Here is a 25,938-nt window from a genome sequence, read left to right as displayed (position 1 = left end):
CTCCAGGTGCATCAACAACAGGACCAGTTGAATGGCCTGACTGGTCTTCTCCAAGGTTTAACCCAGAATGCGCAGCAGCAGTTTAACCATTCGACTGGATTACTCCTGGGACTGGCTCAACAATTAGATACTGTGCAAGCCCAACTACCAGCAGTTAAGATTTGCGGCTCACATGAAGGTCTCGTGAGCTGCTGGTCTCACCCCCGATGCAATTAGCCGGAAACCTGTGGCAGGACACCGTCAGGCTCTCCTCATGCAGCTCAGGATGCCGACATCTCAGTCGCTCCCCTAGTCATCTCTAGGAGCGCGTGCCAGACCGCACACTAGTTGGAGGGCCCGCGGTAGGAAAGTTCCCGTGGAGCCCATCGATGACGCAGCACTTCAGCCCTACTTAAAGGCCTCCCGGACATCCGTTCTTCACCTCAGCAATGTGTCTCCTGCCTTCTTGTGCAGTGCGTGTTGCTTCTTCTGCGCTCCTATTTCATCTCTCCAGCCTTGCCTTGCCGTCTAGTCCAGCCTCGTTCAGTCTTGCCTTGTCTCCCAGTCTAGCCTCATCCAGCCTTTCTTCCAGCCCAGTCTGGCCAGCTTGTCTTTCATGTTGAACTCTTCAGTGTCTTCTGTGTGTCCACATCCACCCTTGGCTTGTCGTGCCGGATCTTGGCTTCTTGCTTGGAAGAGGACCTGACCATGATTTTCTGCCACCTGGACCTGACCTACGATTGCTTGTCACCTGGACCCAACCATTCTTGTTCGCTGCCTGCCCCGACATTGGCTCTCCTCTGACTTCCTTAAGCCTGCTGTCTCCTCGGTCTCTGTTGTGTCTCTGGACTCCAAGTACCACCTCTGCCCTTAGGGACCTGCCTAGATCCTGCCGGCTGCCAGAATCCAAGGGCTCAATCTGCGGAGGAGGCAGCTAGTAAAGGTGAAGCTCCAGATTGTCCTGCTACAGGACACGTTTGCCAGCTCGCCCTCGAGTCTGTGACAACTACGCCGCAGGACTAAGTGCTCACACACTCCCTATCCGTTAGGCGGGTCCCTAAGACCAAGGTCGGGGCAGACAGCGAGCAAGAATAGTTGAGTCAGGCAAGTGGTCAGGTCCAGGCGACAGGCAATCGTGGTCAGGTCCAAGCCAAAGGTCAAGATCCAGAGCGACAAACTGATGGTGGATGTGAGCACACAGAAGACACTGAAGAGGACAACAAGGAACACATGGAAACACTGGGCTGGAAGACAAAGCTTGATGAGGCTGAACTGCAAGGCAAGGCTGGATGAGGCTAGACTGCAAGACAAGGCAAGGCAAGACTGGATTGGAAGGCAAGGCAAGGCAAGGCTGAACGAGGCTGGCTGGAAGACAAGGCAAGGCTGGAGAGAGGAAGCAGGAACCAGGAATGCAGAAGAAACAGCACGCACTGCACAGGAATGCAGGAAACACATTGCTCAGGCGAGGAAGGGAGGTCCGGGGGGGGGCTTAAATAGGGCTGAAGCGCTGACGTCATCAATGGGCGCCATGGGCACTTTCCTGCTGTGGGCCCTTTAACTAGCATGCAGTCCAGTGCCCGCACAACTAGAGAGGACTGGGGGAGTGGCTGAGATGGTAGCATCCTGTGCCACATGAGGAGAGCCTGGTGGTATTCTCATTGACCTTGACACTCTCATTGACCTTGATTACAATGAGGTCCATATTCAAAAAATTTGTCTAAGTTTGGGAATTAGCCAAACAAATCTTCGGGGTTTAAATTAGACCCCCCTGAGCAGATAAACTTTCTCCTGCCAAATCGTTGCCTGCACGAAATTTACCCACATGAAAAGTTGCAGTGCTGGAGATGTTCCCGAGGTATAGTTAAACTTTAGCCCGTCAGCACTGATATTCAGAGCTGGTTAGCCTGGGTAACTCTGATCGGAAAAGTCTCTGTCCTAAAATTCCCCGGATAATGTTCTCTGGCTACCTTTATCCGGGTATATTCAGCGGCACTTTTACCGCTGGGTAAAGTTAAGCAGATAATAGTTATCCTGGTAACCTACCCGTTCAGCTGGGCTTTGAATGCGCAGTGTGACTATGCAGACAGAGAAAAAACAAGAGTTTCTCTGGGTCTGCCTCCTGCCTTCCGGTTATGCTGCAGCAGGTTCATGTTTGCGTCTGTGGTCCAATGGAGCCAGCAGCGCTTGGGTGTGATGCAAAGTCCGGAAAAAGAGAGAGGGAAGAGAGAGGGCCCTGGCTGCTGAGACCATGCCAAGCCCATGCCAAGGTGGCTGCTGAGACCATACCAAGCCCTGCTGAGGGGCTTGGCATGGTCTCAGCAGCCAGGGCCAGCCAGGGTAAGCTTGTGCCACCTGGACATGCCTTCCTGGGAAAGGGGTGGAGGATTTTAGAGAACAAGTACAAAAATGCAAGATAAATGTAAAATTCAAGAAAAGGAAAGAAATAAGATTTTCTCAATTCTCTCTTAGTGGAGAATCAGGAGAAGTGCTGAAACAACATAAGATAACCACCAAAATGCAAGGGAATTAAGGATCAGACTTACTTCATAAGAAGTATGTAAAACATATACATAATGAGGAGAATCAGGCTTTCCCACCTGAAAAAAAAAATTTCATGTCATTATCAGCATCCTCATTTCAATTCTGCAAAAATGTGCGGTTCCCAAGCGATGCTGTCATGCCCCATCTTCCATAACTTTATTCATCTGTTTATTTTTTTTCAGGAAAATGACCTGGAGATAAAATATTTACTCACCTTCTTCCTATCCTGAGAGGGGAGACATTTTATAAATAGCGTATAAAACTTACCACATTATCGCTTCATCATGTATGAACTGGGAAAAGGAAACAAGAAGAGAAATTATGTTTCTAGATGCAAATATTTACCTTTGCAATGTGTTTAGTCTAAAGACAGTGTGGCAAAGAAACATGGAGATGTTCCTGGACATTGAAACCTCACAGTTTTTTCTTACAATGATGCTATTTAGAGGTTCCCTACGTGATGCCCTGACAGCTGCTTTCTAACATCTTCATTTTTCACCCGTGTCGCACATATTTTCTGGGCTACTTTCGCACTAGCAGTGCTGGTCACTGAAATGTGTGACCACTTAACAAAAAGCAATGAGCGTTACTGTACACACCCCGGGGCCTAGGCACTTAAAGGTCGGTGTGCATGCTGAGGTCACTCAGCGCACATGGGAAAAGCACGCTCCACACTGAGGCCTTGATGTACACGTTATGCCGGGCTCAGAAGACGTTAGCCGGTATTGCACTAAAAGCATGTACCAACACGTAAACGAAGGAATATCACATGAAAATGGGGCTTCACCAGGAATACTTTATCATGGGATACTCTACTCTACTCTGCCTGAGGGAAGAAAAAGAAAAAAAGCTTGGGACATTTGGGGAGAGCTTACATACAGTCATTACCACACAGAGTGCAAAGTACGGTGCTGAATGATTATAATTCATCTGAATTCTAAAGATGAGTCATGAAAGGGGGGGGGAGTGTTTTGGGGGGGGGGAGTGAGGCTGGGGTGTTTGAGGTCATTTCAAAGGGGGTTTCAAGGTTTCATTTCACTTCTAATGGTCCTTCAATTGTACGGTTTCGAGAATACATGTTATGTATATGACCAATATGTACTATGTACTGGGTTTTCATTTGAAAAGGAATTAATAAAAAGATTTAAACATAAAACTGTCTGCCCAACATACGCACTAGTTTACCCACACTGAGTAGAAATGTTCCCTGGGTGGGGAGGGCTTGGCATTTACCTGCACATGTTTGCATTTTCAAAAGTATGCAAGCAAATTCTCCCTTAAAAAATCTGAACACATCTTACCAGGTGTGCAGGTAGTTTTGGTGGGATAATTTTCAAAAAGAAATTACTGAGAAATTACTACTTACCTGATAATTTACTTTTCACTAGTGAAGACAGGTTAATCCTCGACCAGCAGGGTTATGCACCACTACCAGCAGATGGAGAGAGAGCAAAGCTGACGTCACAGTATATATACTCCTGTACTGACATCAGAACATAAGAACATGCCATACTGGGTCAGACCAAGGGCCCATCAAGCCCAGCATCCTGTTTCCAACAGCGGCCATTCCAGGCCATAAGAACCTGACAAGTACCCAAACACTAAGTCTATTCCATGTTACCATTGCTAGTAATGGCAGTGGCTATTCTCTAAGTCAACTCAATTAACAGCAGGTAATGGACTTCTCCTCCAAGAACTTATCCAATCCTTTTTTAAACACAGCTATACTAACTGCACTAACCACATCCTCTGGCAACAAATTCCAGAGTTTAATTGTGCATTGAGTAAAAAAGAACTTTCTCCGATTAGTTTTAAATGTGCCACATGCTAACTTCATGGAGTGCCCCCTAGTCTTTCTATTATCCAAAAGAGTAAATAACCGATTCACATCTACCCGTTCTAGACCTCTCATGATTTTAAACACCTCTATCATATCCCCCCTCAGCCGTCTCTTCTCCAAGCTGAACACTCCTAACCTCTTTAGTCTTTCCTCATAGGGGAGCTGTTCCATTCCCTTTATCATTTTGGTTGCCCTTCTCTGTACCTTCGCCATGGCAACTATATCTTTTTTGATTTGCAGCGACCAGAATTCAAGTTGCGGTCTCACCATGGAGCAATACAGAGGCATTATGACATTTTCCGTTTTATTCACCATTCCCTTCCTAATAATTCCTAACATTGTTTGCTTTTTTGACTGCCACAGCACACTGAGCAGACAATTTCAATGTGTTATCCACTATGACACCTAGATCTCTTTCTTGGATGGTAGCTCCTAATATGGAACCCAACATTGTGTAATTATAGCATGGGTTATTTTTCCCTATATGCATCACCTTGCACTTATCCACAATAAATTTCATCTGCCATTTGGATGCCCAATTTTCCAGTTTCACAAGGTCCTCCTGCAATTTATCATAATCTGCTTGTGATTTAACTACTCTGAATAATTTTGTATCATCTACAAATTTGATTACCACACTCGTCGTATTCTTTTCCAGATCATTTATAAATATATTGAAAAGCATGGTCCCAATACAGATCCCTAAGGCACTCCACTGCCCCCCCCCCCCCTCCGCTGAGAAAACTGTCCATTTAATCCTACTCTCTGCTTCCTGTCTTTTAACCAGTTTGTAATGCACGAAAGGACATCGCCACCTAACCCATGACTTTTTACTTTTCCTAGAAACCTCTCATGAGGAACTTTGTCAAATGCCTTCTGAAAATCCAAATATACTACATCTACCAGCTCACCTTTATCTACATGTTTATTAACCCCTTCAAAAAAGTGAAGCAGATTTCTGAGTCAAGACTTGCCTTGGGTAAAGCCATGCTGACTTTGTTCCATTAAACCATGCCTTTCTATACGTTATGGGTTTTTGATCTTTAGAACACTTTCCACTATTTTTCCTGGCACTGAATTCAGGCTAACTGGTCTGTAGTTTCCCAGATCGCCCCTGGAGCCCTTCTTAAATATTGGGATTACATTAGCCACCCTCCAGTCATTAGGTACAATGGATGATTTTAATGATAGGTTACAAATTTTTACTAACAGATTTGAAATTTCAGTATTCTTTGCAAAAGCCAACTGAGGACAAACTAACAACACTCAAATATAACTTTTAATAGACAATTACTCAAGTTGTCAACAGGAAGCACTGAACTCATACAAAGAAGGTAATATCACTAACCTAGGGACTAAAACCGACACTTACCGGATATCCCTGGACACGCAGCCACTCAGGAGGACCATAGAACCACAAACTGGCAGCCAAGGGCAGGAAGGTGGATTAACCTGTCTTCACTAGAGAAAAGGAAATTATCAGGTAAGTAGTAATTTCTTATTTCTCAGTATTCAGACAGGTTAATCCACGACCAGTGGGATGTACCATAGATACTCCCAAACAGGGAGGGAGGCTGCCCGCAGAAAACCAACACTGCACACAGAGAGGCTGTGCCCTCTCAGGCCTTGTACATCTAGGCAGTAATACCTGGAAAAAGTGTGTAAGGAGGAGCACGTCGCAGCTCGGAAAATCTCAACAGGAGTCAACAATCGAAGCTCCACCCATGACCCTGCCTGAGCTCTACTGGAATGAGCCCTAACCCGTTTAGGCAAAGGCTACTCAGCATCCACATACGCAGTAGTGATAACCTTCTTAACCCAATGGACTAACGTAGCCCATGACGCTGACTCACCCTGTTTACCTCCACCATGGAGAATAAACAGGTGGTCAGCCTTCCTGAGAGGTTTTAATAACCTCCAATACCGCATCAGATGCCTCTTGACTTCCAAGGTCCGCAACAGACGATATTCATCCACATCTCTCTCCCTGTCCAGCTGGACTCCATCATACAAGCTGTGTGCGCTGAAGATGATGCTTAGGCGCCCTTGCCCACGGAACCACTTTTAGGGTGGTTACCATCAACCAAACACCTGCAGGTAAGACCCTGCTGCCAGGCGAATTGTTTCTGTCAATAGCCGCACCTGAGCTATCTGTTTCAGAATATGGGCCTCTGGCAGGAACACCCTGCCTTGCTTTGTGTCAAAATGAACACCGAGATACTCCAACATCTGAGAGGGCTGCAACTTGCTCTTGTACAGGTTCAGCATCTAATCTAGTTATTGCAGCAAGGAAACTACCTTGCACGAGATCTGAAGACTCTCTCCTTGCTCTTGGCCCAAATTATCCAAACGTGTAGGTAAGGATGGAACAGAATGTCATCCTACTCGACACTGCCACTACCACTACCAGGACCTTGGAGAAGCTCCTGGGTGTGGTGGCCAAACCAAAAGGTAGCGCTCAAAACTGATGTCATCACCCCAAAAAAGTGAACCACAGAAACCGTTGATGCTCCAGCCGAATGTGAATATGTAGAAACACCTCTAATAAATCCAGAGACGTAAGAAATTCTCCCGACTGTAATGCCATTATCATCGAGCATAAGGTTTCCATGCGTAAACAAGCCACTTGAAATGATTATTCACTCCCTTTAGGACCAGGATGAGACCCTCCTTCTTGGGTACAATGAAATAAATGGAATAATGGCCTGTACTTTCTTGTGACTTAAGCACTGTAATCACGGTCCACCAGCTCAGAGGCCTTGATAATGTAACCTCCACTGCCAACCTCTTTCCCGGCGAGTCGCAGGGAGAAGGCATGAAGCCATCCTGAGGAACGCAGAATGCCAGAGCATGGCCGTCCCTTATCACCTCCAGAACCCACTGTCTGATGTAATCTTGACTCACCTCCAATAAGAGGAGACAGGCGAACCCCTATCTGCAGTTCTAAGAGGTGGATGGCACACCTTCACTGAGGAGGTCGGGATGCATCGCCGCCCAAGCCTATGCACCATCTGGGCTGCCTGGGCTGAAGGACTGAGATCTACTCAGAAGTCAAGCCCTCTGAGAAGCCACTTCTATGTAGGGTTGAAAACATCTGAAACACCTAGCAAGGCCCCTCACGCTGAAATAACGCAGAGCCTGCTTTTAATCCTCTGGCAAACAAGGACCTGGGACTCTCCCCACTTATTGGTCATCTACTCCAACTCACTCCCAGAACAGTGATCCTTTAAGGGCAATTTCATAAGATTAGACTCTGAAATTGTAGTAGCCGACCAATTCTCAGCCACAGCTGACGCCTGGTCAAGGGATGGACCAAGGCGCAGCCCGCTTCCGCCAAAAAGGTGGCTGACGGTTCCATCACTGCCCTGTTATTCAAACCAGTCTCATCGACTTTCTGAGTTAGAAGCAAATAAGCATGAGCACCAGGGAGCAAGAGGTTAACTGCAATTCATTGCCATCGCCTCAAGGCCTCCGCAAAGATAGCCTCAATTCTCCTATCCTGCGCATACTCCAATGCCGTTCCCCCTTCTATAGGAAAGATTGACTGCTTGGAGACTTCACACACCAGCGCATCCACTTTCAGAAAACACAACTGATCTCTCTCGCTATCAGAGCAAGGGAGTTCAGCCCTACCAAGGCTTGTTCCCCTTTAAAATTAGCTTCCGGAGCACCTCATTCAAGGCCAATCAAAGTACTAAAATGGGATTCCTCTTTGGCTCAGACATGGAAACAACACCCGACTCTCCAGCATTGTCAGTGTCTGGGAGATCAGAGCCAGCAACCCATCTATGTGACTCCAAACCCGAAGGGATTTTTCCATCTTCCAGGGAGTAAGGATTGCCCTCAACATTAAAGCCAGCAGGGTCCCCATCAGTGGAACCCACAGGAGACCGAGGCGTACTCTGATGCTTATCTGCAGCACCAGGTTTGTCCAACTCCACCAAACATTAGAAGGGACTGCAGCCCTTGAAAAATTCCACCCAAGAAAAAGGGCGGAAGGATCCATATCAAAACCAGCAGGCGGAGTGGTGCCTACTGAGAAATCCTCCCCTGCTGAAATTCCAGTTAGGGAAGCCCCAAAACCATGCAAAACTTCTGATAGTTCCCCCTCCAGTCCCATTCCTGCATCCTGCTGGGAAGGGCCGGAATGCAGCAAATCAGTGATAGACAAACTCTCCCTGAGCTTCCAGATTAGAGGGGACACCCTGTGATGCCCGAATATGGCAAGCAGTGCAAATCGCAAGATGCTTAGGATTTTTTGCTACTAGCGCCATGGATAAGATGTCCACTAGCAGCACGCTTACAAACAAGCGTCTGATAATTGTGCATCCAACTTTATGTCCGTACAAAGCAAGCCTGGACAGGATGCCCAAGTATGGGATGCCTATATTTGATACAGAACGTCCCATAAGCGCATATTCTTTCATGGATGAAGAGCTTAGGCACCAGGATCTGATGAATGCTCGAACTACAGATGCCCAAAATTTGGAAGCCCAATCCGCGCAGTCCAACCTGGATGCGCATGCACGAACCGACATCAGTCAGTGTCTTGCGGCAGACTCGAGCAGAAGGAAGCGCATGAACAGCACTGAGGCTTACCACGCGGCATCTCAGAGAAGACTGAGAGCAGGGCTTAGCCAAAAGGCTGCTCAACCCACCAAAATTGCCACGACTCCACAAACCCCTCACAAACGTTGGATCGATGCACCGAGACTCAGAGACCAGACCTAAAGAGGGGGAGAGGAATCATTAAAATTATCCCTCTCTCTTTTATGTATTTATTATTATTATTTTTTTTTTTTTTTTACATGCCTTTACCTAAGCTCAGCCCATCCCGGCCGATTACAGAGTCTGTCTCCGGCTGCGGGGGAAGAGGGCTAATGCTTTCACTGCCATGCTTGGCTTCCTGCACCTGCTAGCTTCTCAGTTGATTCTTTCCTGGCAACCAAGTCCATGCCGGATAACTGGCTACTGGACCGAGGCACTCAACTGAGGGAGGGATCATGAGATATCAGCTCAGGAGAAGTGGTACATGATTAATCTCCTTCTTCTTTTCTCTATCTCTGTCTTTTTTTTTTTTTTTAAACAAGCAATCCTCCGTAGGGAGATGCACGTCCACCATCTGCTGGAGACAGAGAATGCTGGCGGGCTGATGACAGCGCAGAGGTATATATATACTGTGACGTCAGCTTTGCTCCGTCTCCATCTGCTGGTAGATGTGCATAACCCACTGGTCGTGGATTAATCTGTCTAAATGCTGAGAAAATGTGTACTTTTCTTTTGAAAACTGGTGTTAACATGTTCAAGTGATTTCAAATTTACGCGGGCTGTTATAAAATTTCCCCTTAATGTATTTATAATTACTTACGTAATGTAGTTTACTCCTATGTAATTAATGGTATTCTCTTTTACAGTTGTGCATTCATGAGGAACATTTTAACTTACTTTCAGGCCGATGCAGTATTGACGCGCATTAAAAGGGAACTCATGATTGAGAGCCTGCTCCCTTTACATGCACCGATCCACCTCTCTCGAGCGCCCAATTTAATATTTAAATCAGGTGCCATGGTAAAAAGGAAGCACTAGGGAAAATTGTGCGCCCTTACCGCCTACTTGGCAGCGGGCATCCAGGAGAGGCAGCAACAATATTACGTCAGAAGAACCGAAAAAAGGAACAGAAAAGCAGTATTTTCTGCTTTTCTGTAATTTTTTTTTGGGCTCCTCAAGAATTAACACCTGCTCCAGGCATGCATTAATTTTTGTGGGTTAAAATGTATGTCAGGTGCACTTTTTTTTTTTGAATTGGGGTAGATAGATAATAGCCTCATCAACCTGAATTTACACGTGATGAGTACTATTACCTACTTGCTCCACTGGACGCGCGATTTGGATGTGTATTAACCTCCGTTTTGCATCGGGGGTTATGGACGTGTGTCCAAAATGCGCGTCCAATCGTGAGTCAGCTATGTCGAAATCTCTTTTTATAAAGCCAATGGGCCACAGACTTCTGGTCTAGCTGGAGTTATAGCAGTTTCAAAATATTTCAGCTACACCACAGACTACAATTGTTAACAGAAGTAAGATAAGCGAGACTGTAAAAAAAAAAAAAAGAAAAAAGTAAACTGAAAAATTCCCCATCCCCTAAAGGTTACTAACAATAAACATGGAGATATTTCCCAGAACTACTCAGAAGTGTCACGGAGTAAACACATTGAAAGTTAATTTGCCAGTGTTAGGACAACTTACTGTAATAAGCGTTATTATTGATATGGTGTAGAACATCGAATCTCTTAACAAAGGCCACCAGGTCAGATGCACAACCTGACAATAAATAGCAGAGCATTGTTATTTCAAATGTTTAGAAAGGAACAAAAGAAAAAAACTAAAGGTTAGCGTAAATATCTTTTTTTTTTTTTTTAAATACCAGCATGGGCAGCTTTGTCAATGGACATCTACTGCATATCGTGAATTCTTTAACTGAACATGGATTTTTTTCTCGAGCTGTTCCAGTGTTAAGAGCTATCCGAAAATAGTCACAGTACGATTTTGAAACCACATAGACCCTTATCCTTGTACAGATGCCATCAGGAAAAGGCACAATGGCCACCCCCCCTCCCTCTCACCTAGCTGCGAGGAGCAAAATGCTCAGAAGCAAAGAAATCTATCAGAATGGCATCTAAAACAATCCCATCGATCTTCCACCAATTTTTAATAAACTTTTGCTATAGAAACATAAAGATGAACAAGAGTAAAAAAAAAAAAATCCACAGTATTGCCGCAGGAGCTCATATAGATTTATGTGTGTTCCATGCCTTGAGCTCTGGGAAAGCAAATGTTGCTTACCTGATGTAACAGGTGTTCTCACAGGACAACAGGATGTTAGTCCTCACAAATGGGTGACATCGAGGATGGAGCCCACCACGGAAAAACTTCTGTCAAAGTTTAACAGAACTTTGACTGGCCCCTACTGGGCATGCCCAGCAAGGCACTGACCCTGCAGCCAGCAGGGGTCTCCCCTCAGTCTGATTTTCAAAGCTACAGGCAGTGCCTAAAAAGTAAAAAGAAAACGAACCCAACACCGCGGGGTGGCGGGCGGGTTTCGTGAGGACTAACATCCTGCTGTCCTGTGAGAACACCTGTTACATCAGGTAAGCAACATTTGCTTTCTCAAAGGACAAGCAGGATGGTTGTCCTCACAAATGGGTGAGTACCGAGCTGAGGATGTCCTGACTTGCACCAAATGCACCCAACGGTATGCAGCAGGCACAACAACTGGGGTGGAATTTGGGAAAGGGCATCCGCACCCTACCGGGCAGGTGGAAGGGTGTTGGTACATCAGGTTGGAAAAAGGTTACGCAAGACAGATTGGCCGAAGATGGAGTCCTGTCTTCCAGCTTTGTCCAAACAATAATGGGCTGCAAATGTATGGAGGGAACTCCAGGTTGCAGCTTTGCAGATGTCCGGAAGCGGCACTGATCGAAGGTGTGCCACTGACGTCGCCATGGCCCTCACAGAGTGTGCTTTAACACGGTCTTGAAAAGGGATGCCAGCTTGCTCATAGCAGAAAGCAATGCAGTCCGCCAACCAGGAGGAAAGAGCCTGCTTACCCACAGGTTGTCCTAACTTGTTAGGATGGAAAGAGACGAATAATTGAGTGCTCTTCCTGTGAGAAACTGTACGGTCTAGGTAAAAAGCTAGAGCCCGCTTACAGTCTAGGGTATGCAGGGTCTGTTCTCCAGAGTTGGAGTGGGGCCTGGGAAAAAAGATAGGTAGTATGATGGATTGATTAATATGAAACTCCGAAACTACCTTAGGTAAAAATTTAGGGTGAGTGCGAAGTACCGCCCGGTCCTGCAGGAGCTTAGTGTAAGGCGGATAGGTAACTAGGGCCTGTAATTCACTAACCCTGCGAGCTGAAGTAACAGCCAAAAGGAATAACACTTTCCAAGTGAGATATTTCAAGTCACAGGAGTGCAGAGGTTCGAAAGGTGGTTTCATTAGACGACCAAGAACCAGGTTAAGGTCCCAGGATGGGGCTGGAGGACGCAAGGGTGGCTTCAGATGGAGCAAGCCCTTAAGAAAGCGCGTTACCAGGGGTTGTACTGAAATAGGACTACCCCCAATACCTTTATGGAAGGCGGCTACCGCACTGACATGCATTCTTATAGAAGAGGTTTTAAGACCTGATTCAGAGAGATGCCATAAATAGTCCAAGAATTTCGAGATTGGACAGGAAAGGGGATCAAGGGACTGAGAAGTGCACCATGATGTATACCTTTTCCATTTGTATGAGTAAGATCTTCTTGTGGAAGGCTTTCGTGAAGCTATTAGGACACGAGAAACGGAATCTGAAAGGTTAAATGGTTGAAGGACTAACCTTTCAACATCCATGCCGTCAGGGACAAGGCTTGGAGGTTGGGATGGAGGAGGCATCCGTCGTTTTGAGTGAGCAGATGCGGGTCCATTCCCAGAGGAATGTGCCTGCGGATGGAGAGATCCTGGAGTATTGGAAACCATACTTGGCGTGGCCAGTAAGGTGCTATCAGGATCATGGTTCCTCCGTCCTGGCGTAGTTTCACGAGAGTCTTTGACACAAGAGGAAGTGGAGGGAATGCATAGAGCAGACCGGTTGTCCACTTGAGGGAGAACGCATCCCTCGGCCGAGAGTGCTGGCTCCGAATGAGAGAGCAATAATTGTCCACTTTGTGGTTCTGAGGGGACGCAAAGAGGTCTATGCGGGGAAAACCCCACTTTCGAAACAGAGAGGTCGCTACGAGAGGGTTGAGTGACCACTCGTGTGGTTGGAAGACACGGCTCAGCTGGTCTGCCAATACATTGTCTACACCCGGCAGGTAAGTGGCCCTGAGGTACATAGAGTGGGAGAGGGCTTCCGCCCAAATCTGCGCAGCCTCCTGACACAGAAGGAAGGATCCTGTGCCTCCCTGCTTGTTTATGTACCACATGGCCACTTGGTTGTCCGTCTGGATTAAGATTATCTGATGGAATAGATGATCTTTGAAAGTTCGGAGCGCATAGCGGATTGCTCGAAGTTCCAGGAAATTTATCTGGTGTTCGGCTTCCTGTTTTGACCATAACCCTTGGGTTTGGAAGTCGTCCACATGGGCTCCCCAACCGATGTGAGAAGCGTCGGTGGTTAGGATTACTTGCGGATCCGGTGAGAGAAAAGGTAAGCCCTGAAGGAGGTTGACCTGAGTCATCCACCAGGTTAAAGACAGGCGCATCGCTTGTGTAACAGTGACTATGGAGGACAGAGGCTGAAAAGCTTGAATCCATTGGTGTCGTAGAGTCCATTGTGTTACTCTCATGGCTAGTCGGGTCATGGGAGTGACTTGGACCGAGGATGCCATGTGACCTAGGAGAATGAGGAATTGGCGAGCCTTGGCAGTGTTTTGAGACTGGAGCTGGCGAGCTAGGGAGATTAGGGTGTGAACCCTCTGATGAGGAAGGTAAGCCTTTGCCTGTAAGGTGTCCAAGTCTGCCCCAATGAAGGATAAGGTTTGAGATGGGACTAAGCAAGATTTCTCGTAATTGACAAGAAACCCTAAGGAAAGGAGTGTTTGAATTGTCAATGTTAGGGAGGATTGGGCAATCTGTTGGGTGGAGGCCCTGATTAGCCAATCGTCCAGGTAGGGGTAGACGTGGACACCTTCCTTCCGTAGGAATGCTGCTATCACTACGAGACATTTGGTAAAGACTCGTGGAGCAGATGCCAGACCGAAAGGCAATACCCGGTATTGATAATGGTCGCGGCCTACCAGAAAGCGCAGATACTTGCGATGGGATCTTGCGATCGCAATGTGAGTATAAGCGTCCTTGAGGTCGAGAGAACACAGCCAATCCCCCCTTTGTAGCAGAGGGAGCAGCGCGCCAAGGGTTACCATTTTGAACTTCTCTTTTTAAAGGTATTTGTTGAGGGCTCGAAGGTCCAAAATGGGACGTAGTCCTCCTGATTTCTTTGGTATTAGGAAGTATCTGGAATAGAATCCCTTCCCTCGTTGAGAGGGAGGGACGGGTTCTATAGCATTTGATTGCAGAAGAAGAGATACTTCCTGTTGTAATTGAGCCAAATGGGTGGTTAGACTCCACGCTTGAAGAGGCGGGGAGTCTGTCGGAAGAGTTATGAAGTTGAGGTGGTAACCCTGTGCGATAATTGCTAGTACCCACTGATCTGAGGTGATCTGCAACCAAGCTTGGAAAAAATGGTACAGTCGACCTCCTACAGGGATGTCTGGAAGAGGGGTTTGGCATGTGCTCCCTACAGGGGAGTCAAAGGCCAGCCGCAGGCCCAGGAGGAGGGGCTACAGTAGGCCTTTGTTTCCTAGGCTGACGTGGCTGAGGTCTGGTAGAGGATCGAGCTGGACGAGGCCTGGCCGATGGAGGATAGTAACGACGTGGCCGAAAGAACGACTTTTTAGAGTCCTTCTTAAGTGGTTGTTTGGAGGAAACCTCAGACGGAACAGAGGAAAGCTGTTTCAACGTCTCGTGGTGATCTTTTAATTCAGCTACAATTTGCTGAATTTGTTCTCCAAACAAATTGTCCCCTAAGCAGGGTAAATCCGCTAAACGATCCTGGACCTCTGGGCGAAGGTTGGATGACTTTAACCAGGCCCAACGTCTGGCCGAGATGGCAGTAGCTGAAACTTTTGTGGAAGCATCGAAGATATCGTAAGCCGTTCTGATCTCGTGCTTCCCCGCCTCAAACCCTTTGTTAAGAAGGGCTTGAAGCTGTGGCTGGTACTGGTCCGGTAATGTGTCAGCATAATCTTGCATCTGTTTAAGGATGGCTCTGTTATATTGAGTCATGTAAAGTTGATATGAAGCTATGCGAGAAATCAACATAGCTCCATAGTACACTTTCCGTCCCACACTATCCAGGAATTTATTGTCCTTGACAGGTGGAGTGGAAGAGTGTGGCTTTAGACGCTTGGCCTTTCTTTGAGCGGACTCAACCACAACAGAGCGATGATCCAGTTGAGGCTTTTGAAAGCCTGGTGCTGACTGGACGAGGTATGTGGAGTCAGCTTTCTTGTTAACTGGTGACACAGATGAAGGAGATTCCCAGTTTTTCTTTAAGAGATCCAGAAACACCTGGTGAATGGGGATGGAAGCGATGATTTTTGGAGCATCCAAAAATTGGAGCAGTTCCATCATCTGGTGTCTGTCATCGGTCTCAGATTGCAGCTGAAAAGGTACAATGTCTGACATCTCCTTTACAAAATTGATAAAGGAGAGATCCTCTGGAGGAGATCTTTTTCTACTCTCTGTAGGAGAAGGTGGTGATGGTAAATCTGTGTCAGAAGATGTATCATCACCCCAGGTATCGTAGGGATCACTTGGGGGTTGAAGCCCTGACGGACCTGGCTGAGGATCCGAAGGCATCGAAGGAAACCTTGAAGGAACCGGTGCTGCAAGCGGTACTGGGAATGGCATCGAGGGCTTCGGTGCTGCCGATGGAATCGGTGCCGGTCTTGGAATCGATGGAGCCGAAGGATAAATCGGTGGAGATATACGAGAAGGCACCGATGGGACCACCCCGGAAGGGGGAATCAGGAACGGTGTTTCTCCTGCCGATGAGAATCCTGTCGGAGACGGTGGCGCTGTCGGTGCTACTGGAATCATCGATGGAAGGGCATGTACAAGTGCCTCCATGCGGTGTAGTAGCGGTGCTAGCGCCTCCACCAGAGGCTCGGTGGACGGTTCCCTCCTCGGTGGCGGAGTCGGTGCCGGAGTCGGTGCCGGAGGCGGTGCCGGAGTCGGTGCCGGAGACGGTGCCGGTGGAGGTTGGAACCTTTGCATCGCTTTCTCGATGGCCTCCTGGACCAGCCGGTCCAGTTCTGCCCGGAGACCAGGGGTAACAATACCCGGCTCGACGGGAGAGGGAGGCTGAGGCAGAGCCGGAGGGACCACCGTAACCGGTGGGATCACGGCTCCCACACCCCGAGAGGGTGAGGGTTTCCTCGATGCCTGCGAACGAGACGTGGACGGTGCCAAGTCTGATCGAGGCCTCTTAGTCGGTGGCTCGGCTTGTTCAGAGGTCGATGACTGTGGATCCTCGACAGGCCGAGACTTGTGCCGTCGATGGCGATGCTTGTCCTTTCGGTCTCCTCGCCCATCCGGGGAGGGGACAGGAGTCGACGGCCGAGAAGTCATCGATGGTGGACGGTCACCGGAGGGTTGACGATGGTGGTGCAACTTCGACGGTGCCGGTTCCGATGACGTCGATGCTATCGATGGCGTTGGGGTGGGTGCATGGAAGAGGAGCCCCATCTTCTCCATCCTGGCTTTGCGACCCTTAGGTGTCATTAAGGCACATTTGGTGCAAGTCAGGACATCATGCTCACTACCCAAACACAAAACACAAACCCTATGGGGGTCTGTGATTGACATAGTCCGAGTACAGTCCGGACAACGACGGAACCCCGTCGCCATGGCCTAGGGCCAAATTTAGCCGCGGGATCGGTAAGTGCCAACAGGCCTCGAGGGCCAAAATCGACGGCAGTCGATGAAAAACGGCAAAAAACTTACCGGAGTCCGCGAAGGTGACAAAAATTTGTCGAAGGGAGACCCCTGAGGGGCAAATTTTTCTTCGGAAAGAAAAACCGAATTCCTGTCAGGAACGTGGTAAGAAGAGCTCCTTTCACCGCGTGGCAACTGCTGCGCGGAAAAAAGAAGACTGAGGGGAGACCCCTGCTGGCTGCAGGGTCAGTGCCTTGCTGGGCATGCCCAGTAGGGGCCAGTCAAAGTTCTGTTAAACTTTGACAGAAGTTTTTCCGTGGTGGGCTCCATCCTCGATGTCACCCATTTGTGAGGACAACCATCCTGCTTGTCCTGTGAGAAAGGGGAGTTCTAAATATGACAAATAAATAGAGAATAAATAAACTGAATAATTCTTCTGCTGGTCCCGGTAAGACAAATAAAGCTTCCTTTATGTTTTATCGATGAACTGTGTCTAAAATAACGTGATATTTACTTTCCCATCATTGACAAAAGACTTCTGCACAAAATATCTGACCGTGCAGATTCTTCTGCGATCACAGTGCAGGTGGACACATCTGGCTCTTGCAGTGCTCATTCCAGAAGTTCAGGAAGAGAACCACTCATGTCACCCTCTGCAAACTAGATTCCAATTCAGATGACTCCTTCTCCGTCAGCTGCAGATTATTTTGACCCAACTAACTAAACCAACAAGAGGTCAAAAAAAAATAACTTCAAGGGCCAAGGTCCAACTCAGAGCACTCAATGCTCTTGAAACATCAGCACTGCATACATTACAGCTGTGAAGACTTCGCCAAGGAAGACACAGATGTCTTCTCATGCCCAAATTTGTGTTACCAGGCAATTTCCAGCCCTGGCAAATTCCGCCCACCTGAGAAAAAGGCAAATAATTTGAAAAGTACTTTCAAGTGCACTGAATACTTTCAAAAACATCCCGTGCCTGTTAGATATGCCTGACAGTGATAAAGAGTTGAAAACATACAACCCAGTTTTTACTTACAAGTATAGCAACCATAAATAATGCTTGTAAGCTGCCACCTGAGGAAATAGAAAGTGACTCACCTGGCCTGCAAATATCCCACAGATTCCGATGATACACAGAATATTGAAAACCGCCGAGCCAACAATGGTTCCCACGCCTACATCACCATGAGTGATAAACACGCCTGCATGGACAGAGTATGGAGGTCAAGAACTGCACGTGATTTCAGCTCCTGTAGCTTAAGCAAAGGTTAGTGCTGAATGCATTTTTGCAAGCAGAGAAGCTTTTTTTGTTTCTTAATATTCTTATAGCCTTTAAGGGCCGAATTTTCAAAGCCACTTACATGTATAAGAAAGCAGATTTATGCATGTAAATGGCTCAGTAGAAAGTTTACTGGTTTTTGGCATGAGGAAAGTATACATGCAACTAAATTTTGTGCATATTTTTGTGCATGAACAAAAAGAGGCATTCCGGGGTGGAGGTGAAGGGAATTGAGGCGGAGTTCAGATTTACACACACACACACACACACACTTTTGATTTTTAAACACATACACGCTACGCCATGCCAGGGTCAGGTGTAACTTTTTGTGCATGGGAGTTTTGATGCGTATTTTCCAAGAATTATCAAAGCAAATGTGTCCGCGAAAGTCTGCAGGTGAAACGTATTTGTGGACTTTCCCATCTTTGAAAATTACATTCCATTAGGGTAATTTTCAGAGGGACTTCTGGGGGTAAAGAAGAGCTTTATCTGCAGAAATGGCCCTTTACAAAAATGTATTTGGGGATGGGAGGGGGTAGAGTCTAGGCTGGGCTGGGCCTCCCATGCCCACTTTTAGATTTTTAAAAGTATTCATGCAAATCATTTTGACAAAAGCGCATGCCTCAAAATAGCAGGTACAATTGTGCGTGCATGCAGTCTTGCTGGGAAATTTTTTCTAGCAAACTTACACATGCAAGCTCACTTTGAATACTGATGTAACTTGGCCAGATAACAGCCCGCCTGTTATAAAATCATCCCCTAAGCTTATTAAAGCCAGGACTGTCACTCCCATTTGTTGCCTTCCGGTCATCTTTTCCTTCACCCTTGACAATATTCACAACCTGTTCCTATCTGAGATTTGCTATGTTCCTGTATTAAAATGGACCACTAGAAGATTTTGTTATCTTTTCCAGTCATTGCCTTTCCACACATCCACCACTGCTGCTTTAAAATGCTGGCAGAAATGCAATTTTCGCATTTATCTGGAAGCGAAAGCCACCCAAGGTGGCCAGTAGTATAATGTTCAGACCTAAATTAAGAGGTGGTTTGGGGATCCCGAATCTTCGGTGGCATTATGTGGCCGCACAAATAAGAGCTTGTCATAGATTGGAATAGGAGGGGTGAACAGAAACGGTGGGTGGAGCTGGGACAATTCTTCACAGGTAGTATGCCAATGTGGGCTCTTACGTGGCGGCCCATACAACTTGGCTGGTGAACAAAGACCTTCCCCCCAATAACGAGTAATATCTTATGGATATGGAAACAAGGGCAATATAATTTAGTAGGAAGGAGAAGGCATTTTTTTTAGCTTTTCCTTATTCCACAATAAATTATTTGCACCGGGGTGGAACTCCTACCTCTTTAGGAGGTATGAAGGCAAAGGATATTCTTACATTGGGAACGTTATGGGGTTCCTGAGGGATTTTTAACCTTTACCAACCTTAAGGATAGATATCAACTGACGAAGGATGATGTTTTTCAAATTTCTTCAATTACAGCATTTTCCGCGGCAAGAAAAAGTAGGGGAGGACCTGTCTTTGGGAAGATCTCAGTTTGAGCACTGGTGTGAACAAGCAGATAGGCTGAAGGGTGCAATCTCTAGGGTGTACAGTCTCATGAACAAGGACCCTACCATGAAACCATCCTTCATTAAAGCATGGGAAAGGGATTTGGGGTAAGAATTTTCTGAAGAAGAGTGGGGGGTCCAGTTTTTCTTAATACTAAACGTAGTTTGATTTCAACCCTCTTTATCAGAAAAGAGCTATAAAGATCTTCTGAGGTGGCACCTGACACCCGTGCGTTTACACAAAGCCTATCCCCCTAGAGGTGATCATGGTTGGAGAGGATGCGGGACGGGAAGTTCTTTCTTGCACATGTGGTGGGAGTGCCCCCTGATTAAACAATTCTGGAGTACGGTTTCCTCTCCAATTCAGGAGGTGTTATGAAGGCCGATATATCTGTCACCCCCGAGCCTGTGCTGCTGAATTTACCATTGGATTGTCCCTCAAGAGAGTGGGTACTGATCCATCAGATTATACCTGCAGCTAGGTGCGAGGTGGCAGCAGGATGGCAATCAGCTACCTGTCCGCCTTTAAAGTTAGTGACCCAACGGTTAGATAAGACGAGCGAATTATACAAACTGGCAGCCCTTAAAAATAATACAATTCCTAGATTTTCTTCCATATGGGGCCCTTTCACCCATTGGCGATCCAGGCAACAGGGGGTTAAAAACCGGTGGGACGTCACCTAGTCCCTGACTTTTTTTTTCTTTCGTGGGAGGGTGGATTATACTGGGTTCTAGCAATGCTGTAAAACTATGTTATTATCAACGGATCCTAAAATAAGTGCATATATTTGCCATTGCTAACAATCACAGTTTGTAACTGTTCATGTTGTGGCTTATATGACTGTTTTTATGTGTTAGAATAAAATTGCTATTTACAAAAAAAAAAAAAAGAAAAGGACCACTAGAAAAAAGCGAGATGCAAATAAAAAAGCACATTTTTAAACTTCATAATCCGCAGACCAACAAATCTGTAAATTATTCGCTGCAGGGTTAAAATGGATTTTCAGAACCTTGGGTCTGATAAGCATTAGAAGTTTGGTTAATTCATCAGAAGTTAAAAAACAATCCCATAACAATCATGTATGCAAATTTGGCAATATTTTCATATTTTGATTGTCAAAATAAAACATTTTTCTTTTTTAGGGTAGAAACCCACTATCAGGACAACTTTTAAAAGCTTTTTGAAACTTGCCCACTCTCCACATGCCTAAAAATATGAACACTGTTTCACACCGCGAGTAGTTTTTACCTGGAGATGTTCTCTAAGGTTGGGATATGTCGGGCCAGTCAACAACGCATGCAGTTCTGCATTTTCCAAAGTCCCTGATTTACTTTGCATTGAAAAATTACTTAAATCTTTGCCAGTACTTTTTTTTTCTCATGACAATCTTCAAAAAGGGAAGGTCAGCTTGAGAACTGGTGCAAATTCCCTGGATAAAAGCACCTGCAGACTTTGTAACCACGGGGGCAGGGGTGATTTTCTGCCAGGTCACAGAGCCAGAGCCGTTTTGAACTCGCTTCCCTTTCCCCGCTGTTGGGAAAAGAAGTGGAAGGTGGGAGCTGCCGCTGGACCCGACCCGGTTCTTATTTAGGAAATGACCATGGTTATGCGGGCGTTGTTGAAAATTGCCCCATCTACCAGCTTTCTTCTTATCAGGGGTCTTAGTGGACAGATACAGTATTTGGAAAGTTTAGAAAACTAAAAGAGAGAGAAGGAATCCCTTGTCTGAATGGGAGGGCGTGGTGAAATCACGTGATTGCGTGCAATGTGCTGCTTTGTTCTTTGGCATGTTTTAGACTGGTGCTTCTTACCTATCACGGAGGTAAACAGCTCTGGCGTGGAGCTTGCCGCTGCCATGAAGGTAGCTCCGGCAACATCTTCACTCATGTGCAACTTCTGAAAGACAAAATTCACCGTTACACTGTGCAGAGCGGGTGAGGACACTGAAAAGGAGGCCTTCCCACGGACCAAAGCTTGCCGGTTCCTGGTTCCCACCGTAAATCAATGACAAAAGCCACAGGAAAATAAGAAAAGATCTAAAACTTTCAGCCAGCCAATGTAAAAGACAACTCCTAAGCCAGAAGAAGGTTCACTCTTAGTCCTTATGAATTAACTGCATGTATCGGCTTCTTTTAGATGATCGAAAAACAGATTTAAGAGAAAAAGATCCTCCTGTTTTCTACCTATTCACAGCCTATGTCAATTGACACACGTCTCTAGTGAAAACACTCCCAAGCAGGACCTGTGCTTCCCAATAGGCGAACTAGGCCATCGCCTAGGGTGCCAGCCATTAGGGGGCGACAAATAGCAGCCATGTGGGGCCAGGAGCAGAGCCCATCCCACTGCTCACGCCCGACAGAAGCAGAGTCTCGGCGGGCCACGAGCGGCACTTCTGTTTGTGTGTGGCACTTCTGTTTGTGCGTGTGTGTGAGTGAGAGGGATTGTGTGTGTAAGAGAGAGCAATGGTGTTAGTGAGAGAGAGAGGGAGGGAGCCTGTGTAAGGGTGCATGTGTGAATGAGACAAGGAACCTACACGTGTGTGTATAAGAGAGGGGGGCCTGTCTGAATGAATGAGGTTGGGGCCGGAGCCTGGACTGGGGGGGGGGGGAGGGGAGGGGCAGGGCACAAGGCAGAAGGTTCACCTAGGGAGCCTAATACCCTTGCACCGGCCCTGCTCCTAAGTAAACCTTTCATTATTGCTAATCAAAGCAAAATGCCTTACTGTAATTAATCCAGACGCTACTGCCCTGCTGCTATTGTTCACCACCACCCCCCATGCCCCAGTAAGAAAGTAAAGTCATCCAGAAAGCCACAGCTCTGGTTATATGCTGTGTTGATTTATTTCCTGCTTCCTGTTTTACAATACCCTTAGGCTCACGGCCGAGAACAAGAATTTTCCTCTCTCTTCCGTTCTTGCTCCATTAACTCTCACACCAGTGTGGACCAAGGAATTGGGCTGGGCAGTAACTCGTGATTCGGGAGACCAGTGGCTTTTCCCCTTTAATTGCTTACAGCGAAACCTGTGCTGCCAGCTTGCAGGTGCTCCTCCTGCCCGGCAGTTCCCTATGAACACAAAACTCAAGGAAGGGAGAAATATCAGCTGGTTTCTGTCTTTTGTTTGTAGCACTCAAAAGGGATGATGTAATAAGGTGCGCTGACCTTAGTGCGGGTTCTAACCCCTATTTTAACGTGCGCTTTTCAGTGCAAACTTAACCTTGATATTTACAGGGTTTTGTATGGAAAAAAAAAGCTATAAGCTAAAATACGGGTTAAACCCCCAAGCTGTCAGAGCACCCCTAAATGCAAATCCCATGCTAGCGAATCAATTAGGCACTGCCCTGCAATGCAGGAGGCGCGTTAAAGCTCAGACTGCTTAAGCGCGTCTTTATGTATCGGGGGGGGAATTTAACTCTTGAATCAGAGATGGCTTAAAACTGCCTGAGCTGGAAGCACGACTGGCTGGATTCTAAAGTTATCAACTAGCGATTATAAAATTGTCAACTAGTCGCATGACTGGATTCTAACACAGCACATCAGGGAGCGATCCACACGCCCCAGGACCCTCACACCTAAAGCCAGAACCCTGCACTCTTGCATCTGGCATCCTTTCAACTCTGCTATATTTCTGTACGAATTCTCTTGCACGGTTATTTTAAAATCTTTGCAATCTGCACTCCATACCTTAGATGGCATGTTCTCTGAAGTAGGTGTGCAAATTTGGGGGCTTGGGAGAGGAATATGTGCATGGACAGATTGCACTCTGAGGGGCTGATGCAATAAATCACACATTAAAACAGGTGCTCATATTAAGCTCCTGTTTTCTTAACGTGCACATATCCACATCCCCTGGGCGCCCGTTGCAGTATTAAAGACGACATGCTAGAGAAATATTGTGCGTCCCTAGTGTTCAAATGCATAGGGAGCCCAGAATTGCAATGGGCGTGCATCCGTTTTATCCCGCTTCAGGCCGATTTCTTCACTTGCTATTGTGTGTGTAAAGTGTGCGTCCAGAATTTCTTTTTTAGATCTAGCCATTACATTATACCTTTATTTTTAAACACCAATGATAGCGTCACAACGATACTAGGTAGGAGAAACCACAAATTTCAATAATTTTAAATTTATCTTGAGCCCTTGACTTGCAGGTTGACTTAACACCAGTTCCGAGGCTGGAGTTAAATTTGCCGCGTTAAAAAGTGTGCATTGTGTGCCCAGTGATTTTCGGCATTGGGGGATAATAGCTAATAGCCTCATCTACATGGAATTTAAAAATATTCAAAAAGGACCTAAAAACACTAATGTTCCGCAAATTCTACACTGACCCTCAGACGTCTGATCATTCCAACTCTCAACTGAACTCTCAGTTATAAACCTCTTAATACATTCTCTTCACCGTGAACTGCATACCCTCCTCTTCCAACCTAATAATGCTCTCTGGACTTGATATGCTTATTTCTGATATTGTTCAAATTGTTTTTTATTGTTGCACAACTACTAAGAAAATGTATAACGTTCACATTGTTTTTTCTGTTACACAACTACTAAGAAAAATGTATATTTTTGTAAACCGTTATGATGGCTCTACCGAATGACGGTATATAAAACTCAATAAATAAATAAATAAATCTGCTACACAGTTGTTTGGGTGCGCGTTTTGGACACGCTAATCTCCTTATTGCATCCTTATTGAGATTATGCCGCATTCTGGGCGGAAGCGTAGGGCCTGGGAGAGGCTAGTTTTCGAAGCCTCCCAGTCGGGTTTACTGGTAGGACTGATGGACGCACAAGTTCTGTGGGGGAATGGTCAGCCGGGTGTGCAGTCACGGGAGTTGGGTCGTGAAGATGATTTTACAGCCGACCCCCCCACCCCCCCCCATGACTCCATTACATCTCTTTCCCCGGCTGAAAGAATGGCTCCCGAGAATCCGGCAGAGATTAAGACAGCTATACTGCGTTTGCATATGTCGACTGAGGATGACACGGGAATTGAGGACTAGCACAGAGCGGCTGAATCTTTGAACCGCGTTACCGATTCTAAAACCTTCGGCGTCTTGGGGGAGATCCTACCTAGAGGAGAGATGGAGATTCAGAGAGATTTACAACAGGAAAAGGCGTCTCTGAAGATAATGGAATAAAAATACTGCCTATGGTAAGACCTGAAGTTTTCTCTTTGGAAACTATCTGGGATGCTATTGTTAATCTTAATATTAATTTAACATCTCAGCTCAATCCATTGGAAAAGAAAGTTAGGGAAATTGAATCTCAGGTTAAGCTCCTTCAAGAAGAAAATGTAAAAAATGCTCAGGTTCTGGACTCATTAAAATCAAATCTTGGAAATTTAAATGGTCAACACCAGTCCTTAATGAAAGATAATCAATATTTACTAAAGAAGATTGAAAATTTGGATAATCAAATGAGAAGGAGAAATTTAAGGCTAATAAATTTCCCTAAAGTTTCAACGGTTTCTGCAAAAGATATGTGGATTAGGTATGCTTTAGCGGTTTTAAAATTATCCCAACCAACGCTACCTCCAATAACAAAAGTTTTTTTTATTTACCATCAATGAAGAAGGTACCTGCTGAGGGCCAGGACCTGCAGATATTGTCACCTTTGAATATTTCTGAAATTTTGGAATAATCTGAATTAGTGGAAGCACAGCCTGCAACTTTAATTGTCTCTTTCTTACTTGACTCGGATAGAGACTGGATATTGAGAATGTACTTCAGGAATCGCAAGTAGCTATTCCTGAAATTGAAAGTGCAAATGCTCCCAGATTTGGCTAAAGATACTCAAGCTAGGAGGAAGCAGTTTTTATTGATGAGACCAAGTGTTTTGCAGATGGGGGCTTTATTTTTCCTAAAATTCCCACGTAAATACCTTATTAAATACCGTGACCTTACATATACGTTTTTTCAACTCTCTCAATTATCTAAATTTATTGCTGACAGAACGTCTTCTTTGAATGATGTATCTTTATCTGAAACTGTATAACCTCGTAAGGGTCAGATCTTCTTTCTAAACTATGTAACCATTCCACTTTATCTAGCCTTTCTTTTGGTTCGCTTTCCTTAAATTGAAGTGTCGTCCGTGGTGTTGGGTCCTCCCCATTTAGAGGACTTGGGATCACTATGACATTATAATTGTTATTTTCCTTAATTATATATTAGTAGGAGTCTAGTACATTTACTGCTTTAATGTCATTGTAATTTTCTTCTTCAAGCTTATACTTGAATGTATAATTAAAAAATCTT

At 46.0% G+C, this 25,938-nt stretch overlaps 1 protein-coding gene across 2 annotated transcripts in view; it reads right to left on the bottom strand.

The window, feature by feature from the left end:
* SLC24A4 (solute carrier family 24 member 4) overlaps nt 1-25,938 on the bottom strand; it is a 262,868-nt gene that overhangs the window by 113,255 nt on the left and 123,675 nt on the right. For both annotated transcript variants that reach the window (XM_029597828.1, XM_029597829.1), the window contains exons 5-9: nt 21,499-21,583; nt 17,939-18,042; nt 10,607-10,681; nt 2,788-2,813; nt 2,523-2,576 (exon numbers count right to left, since the gene is read on the bottom strand). In XM_029597828.1, coding sequence (XP_029453688.1) covers nt 2,523-2,576; nt 2,788-2,813; nt 10,607-10,681; nt 17,939-18,042; nt 21,499-21,583 — 344 coding nt within the window. The remainder of the gene's footprint in view (nt 1-2,522; nt 2,577-2,787; nt 2,814-10,606; nt 10,682-17,938; nt 18,043-21,498; nt 21,584-25,938) is intronic.

This window comes from Rhinatrema bivittatum, chromosome 4, assembly GCF_901001135.1.
Source record: "Rhinatrema bivittatum chromosome 4, aRhiBiv1.1, whole genome shotgun sequence".
Taxonomy (NCBI): domain Eukaryota; kingdom Metazoa; phylum Chordata; class Amphibia; order Gymnophiona; family Rhinatrematidae; genus Rhinatrema; species Rhinatrema bivittatum.
This window is presented reverse-complemented; position numbering and strand designations above follow the sequence as displayed.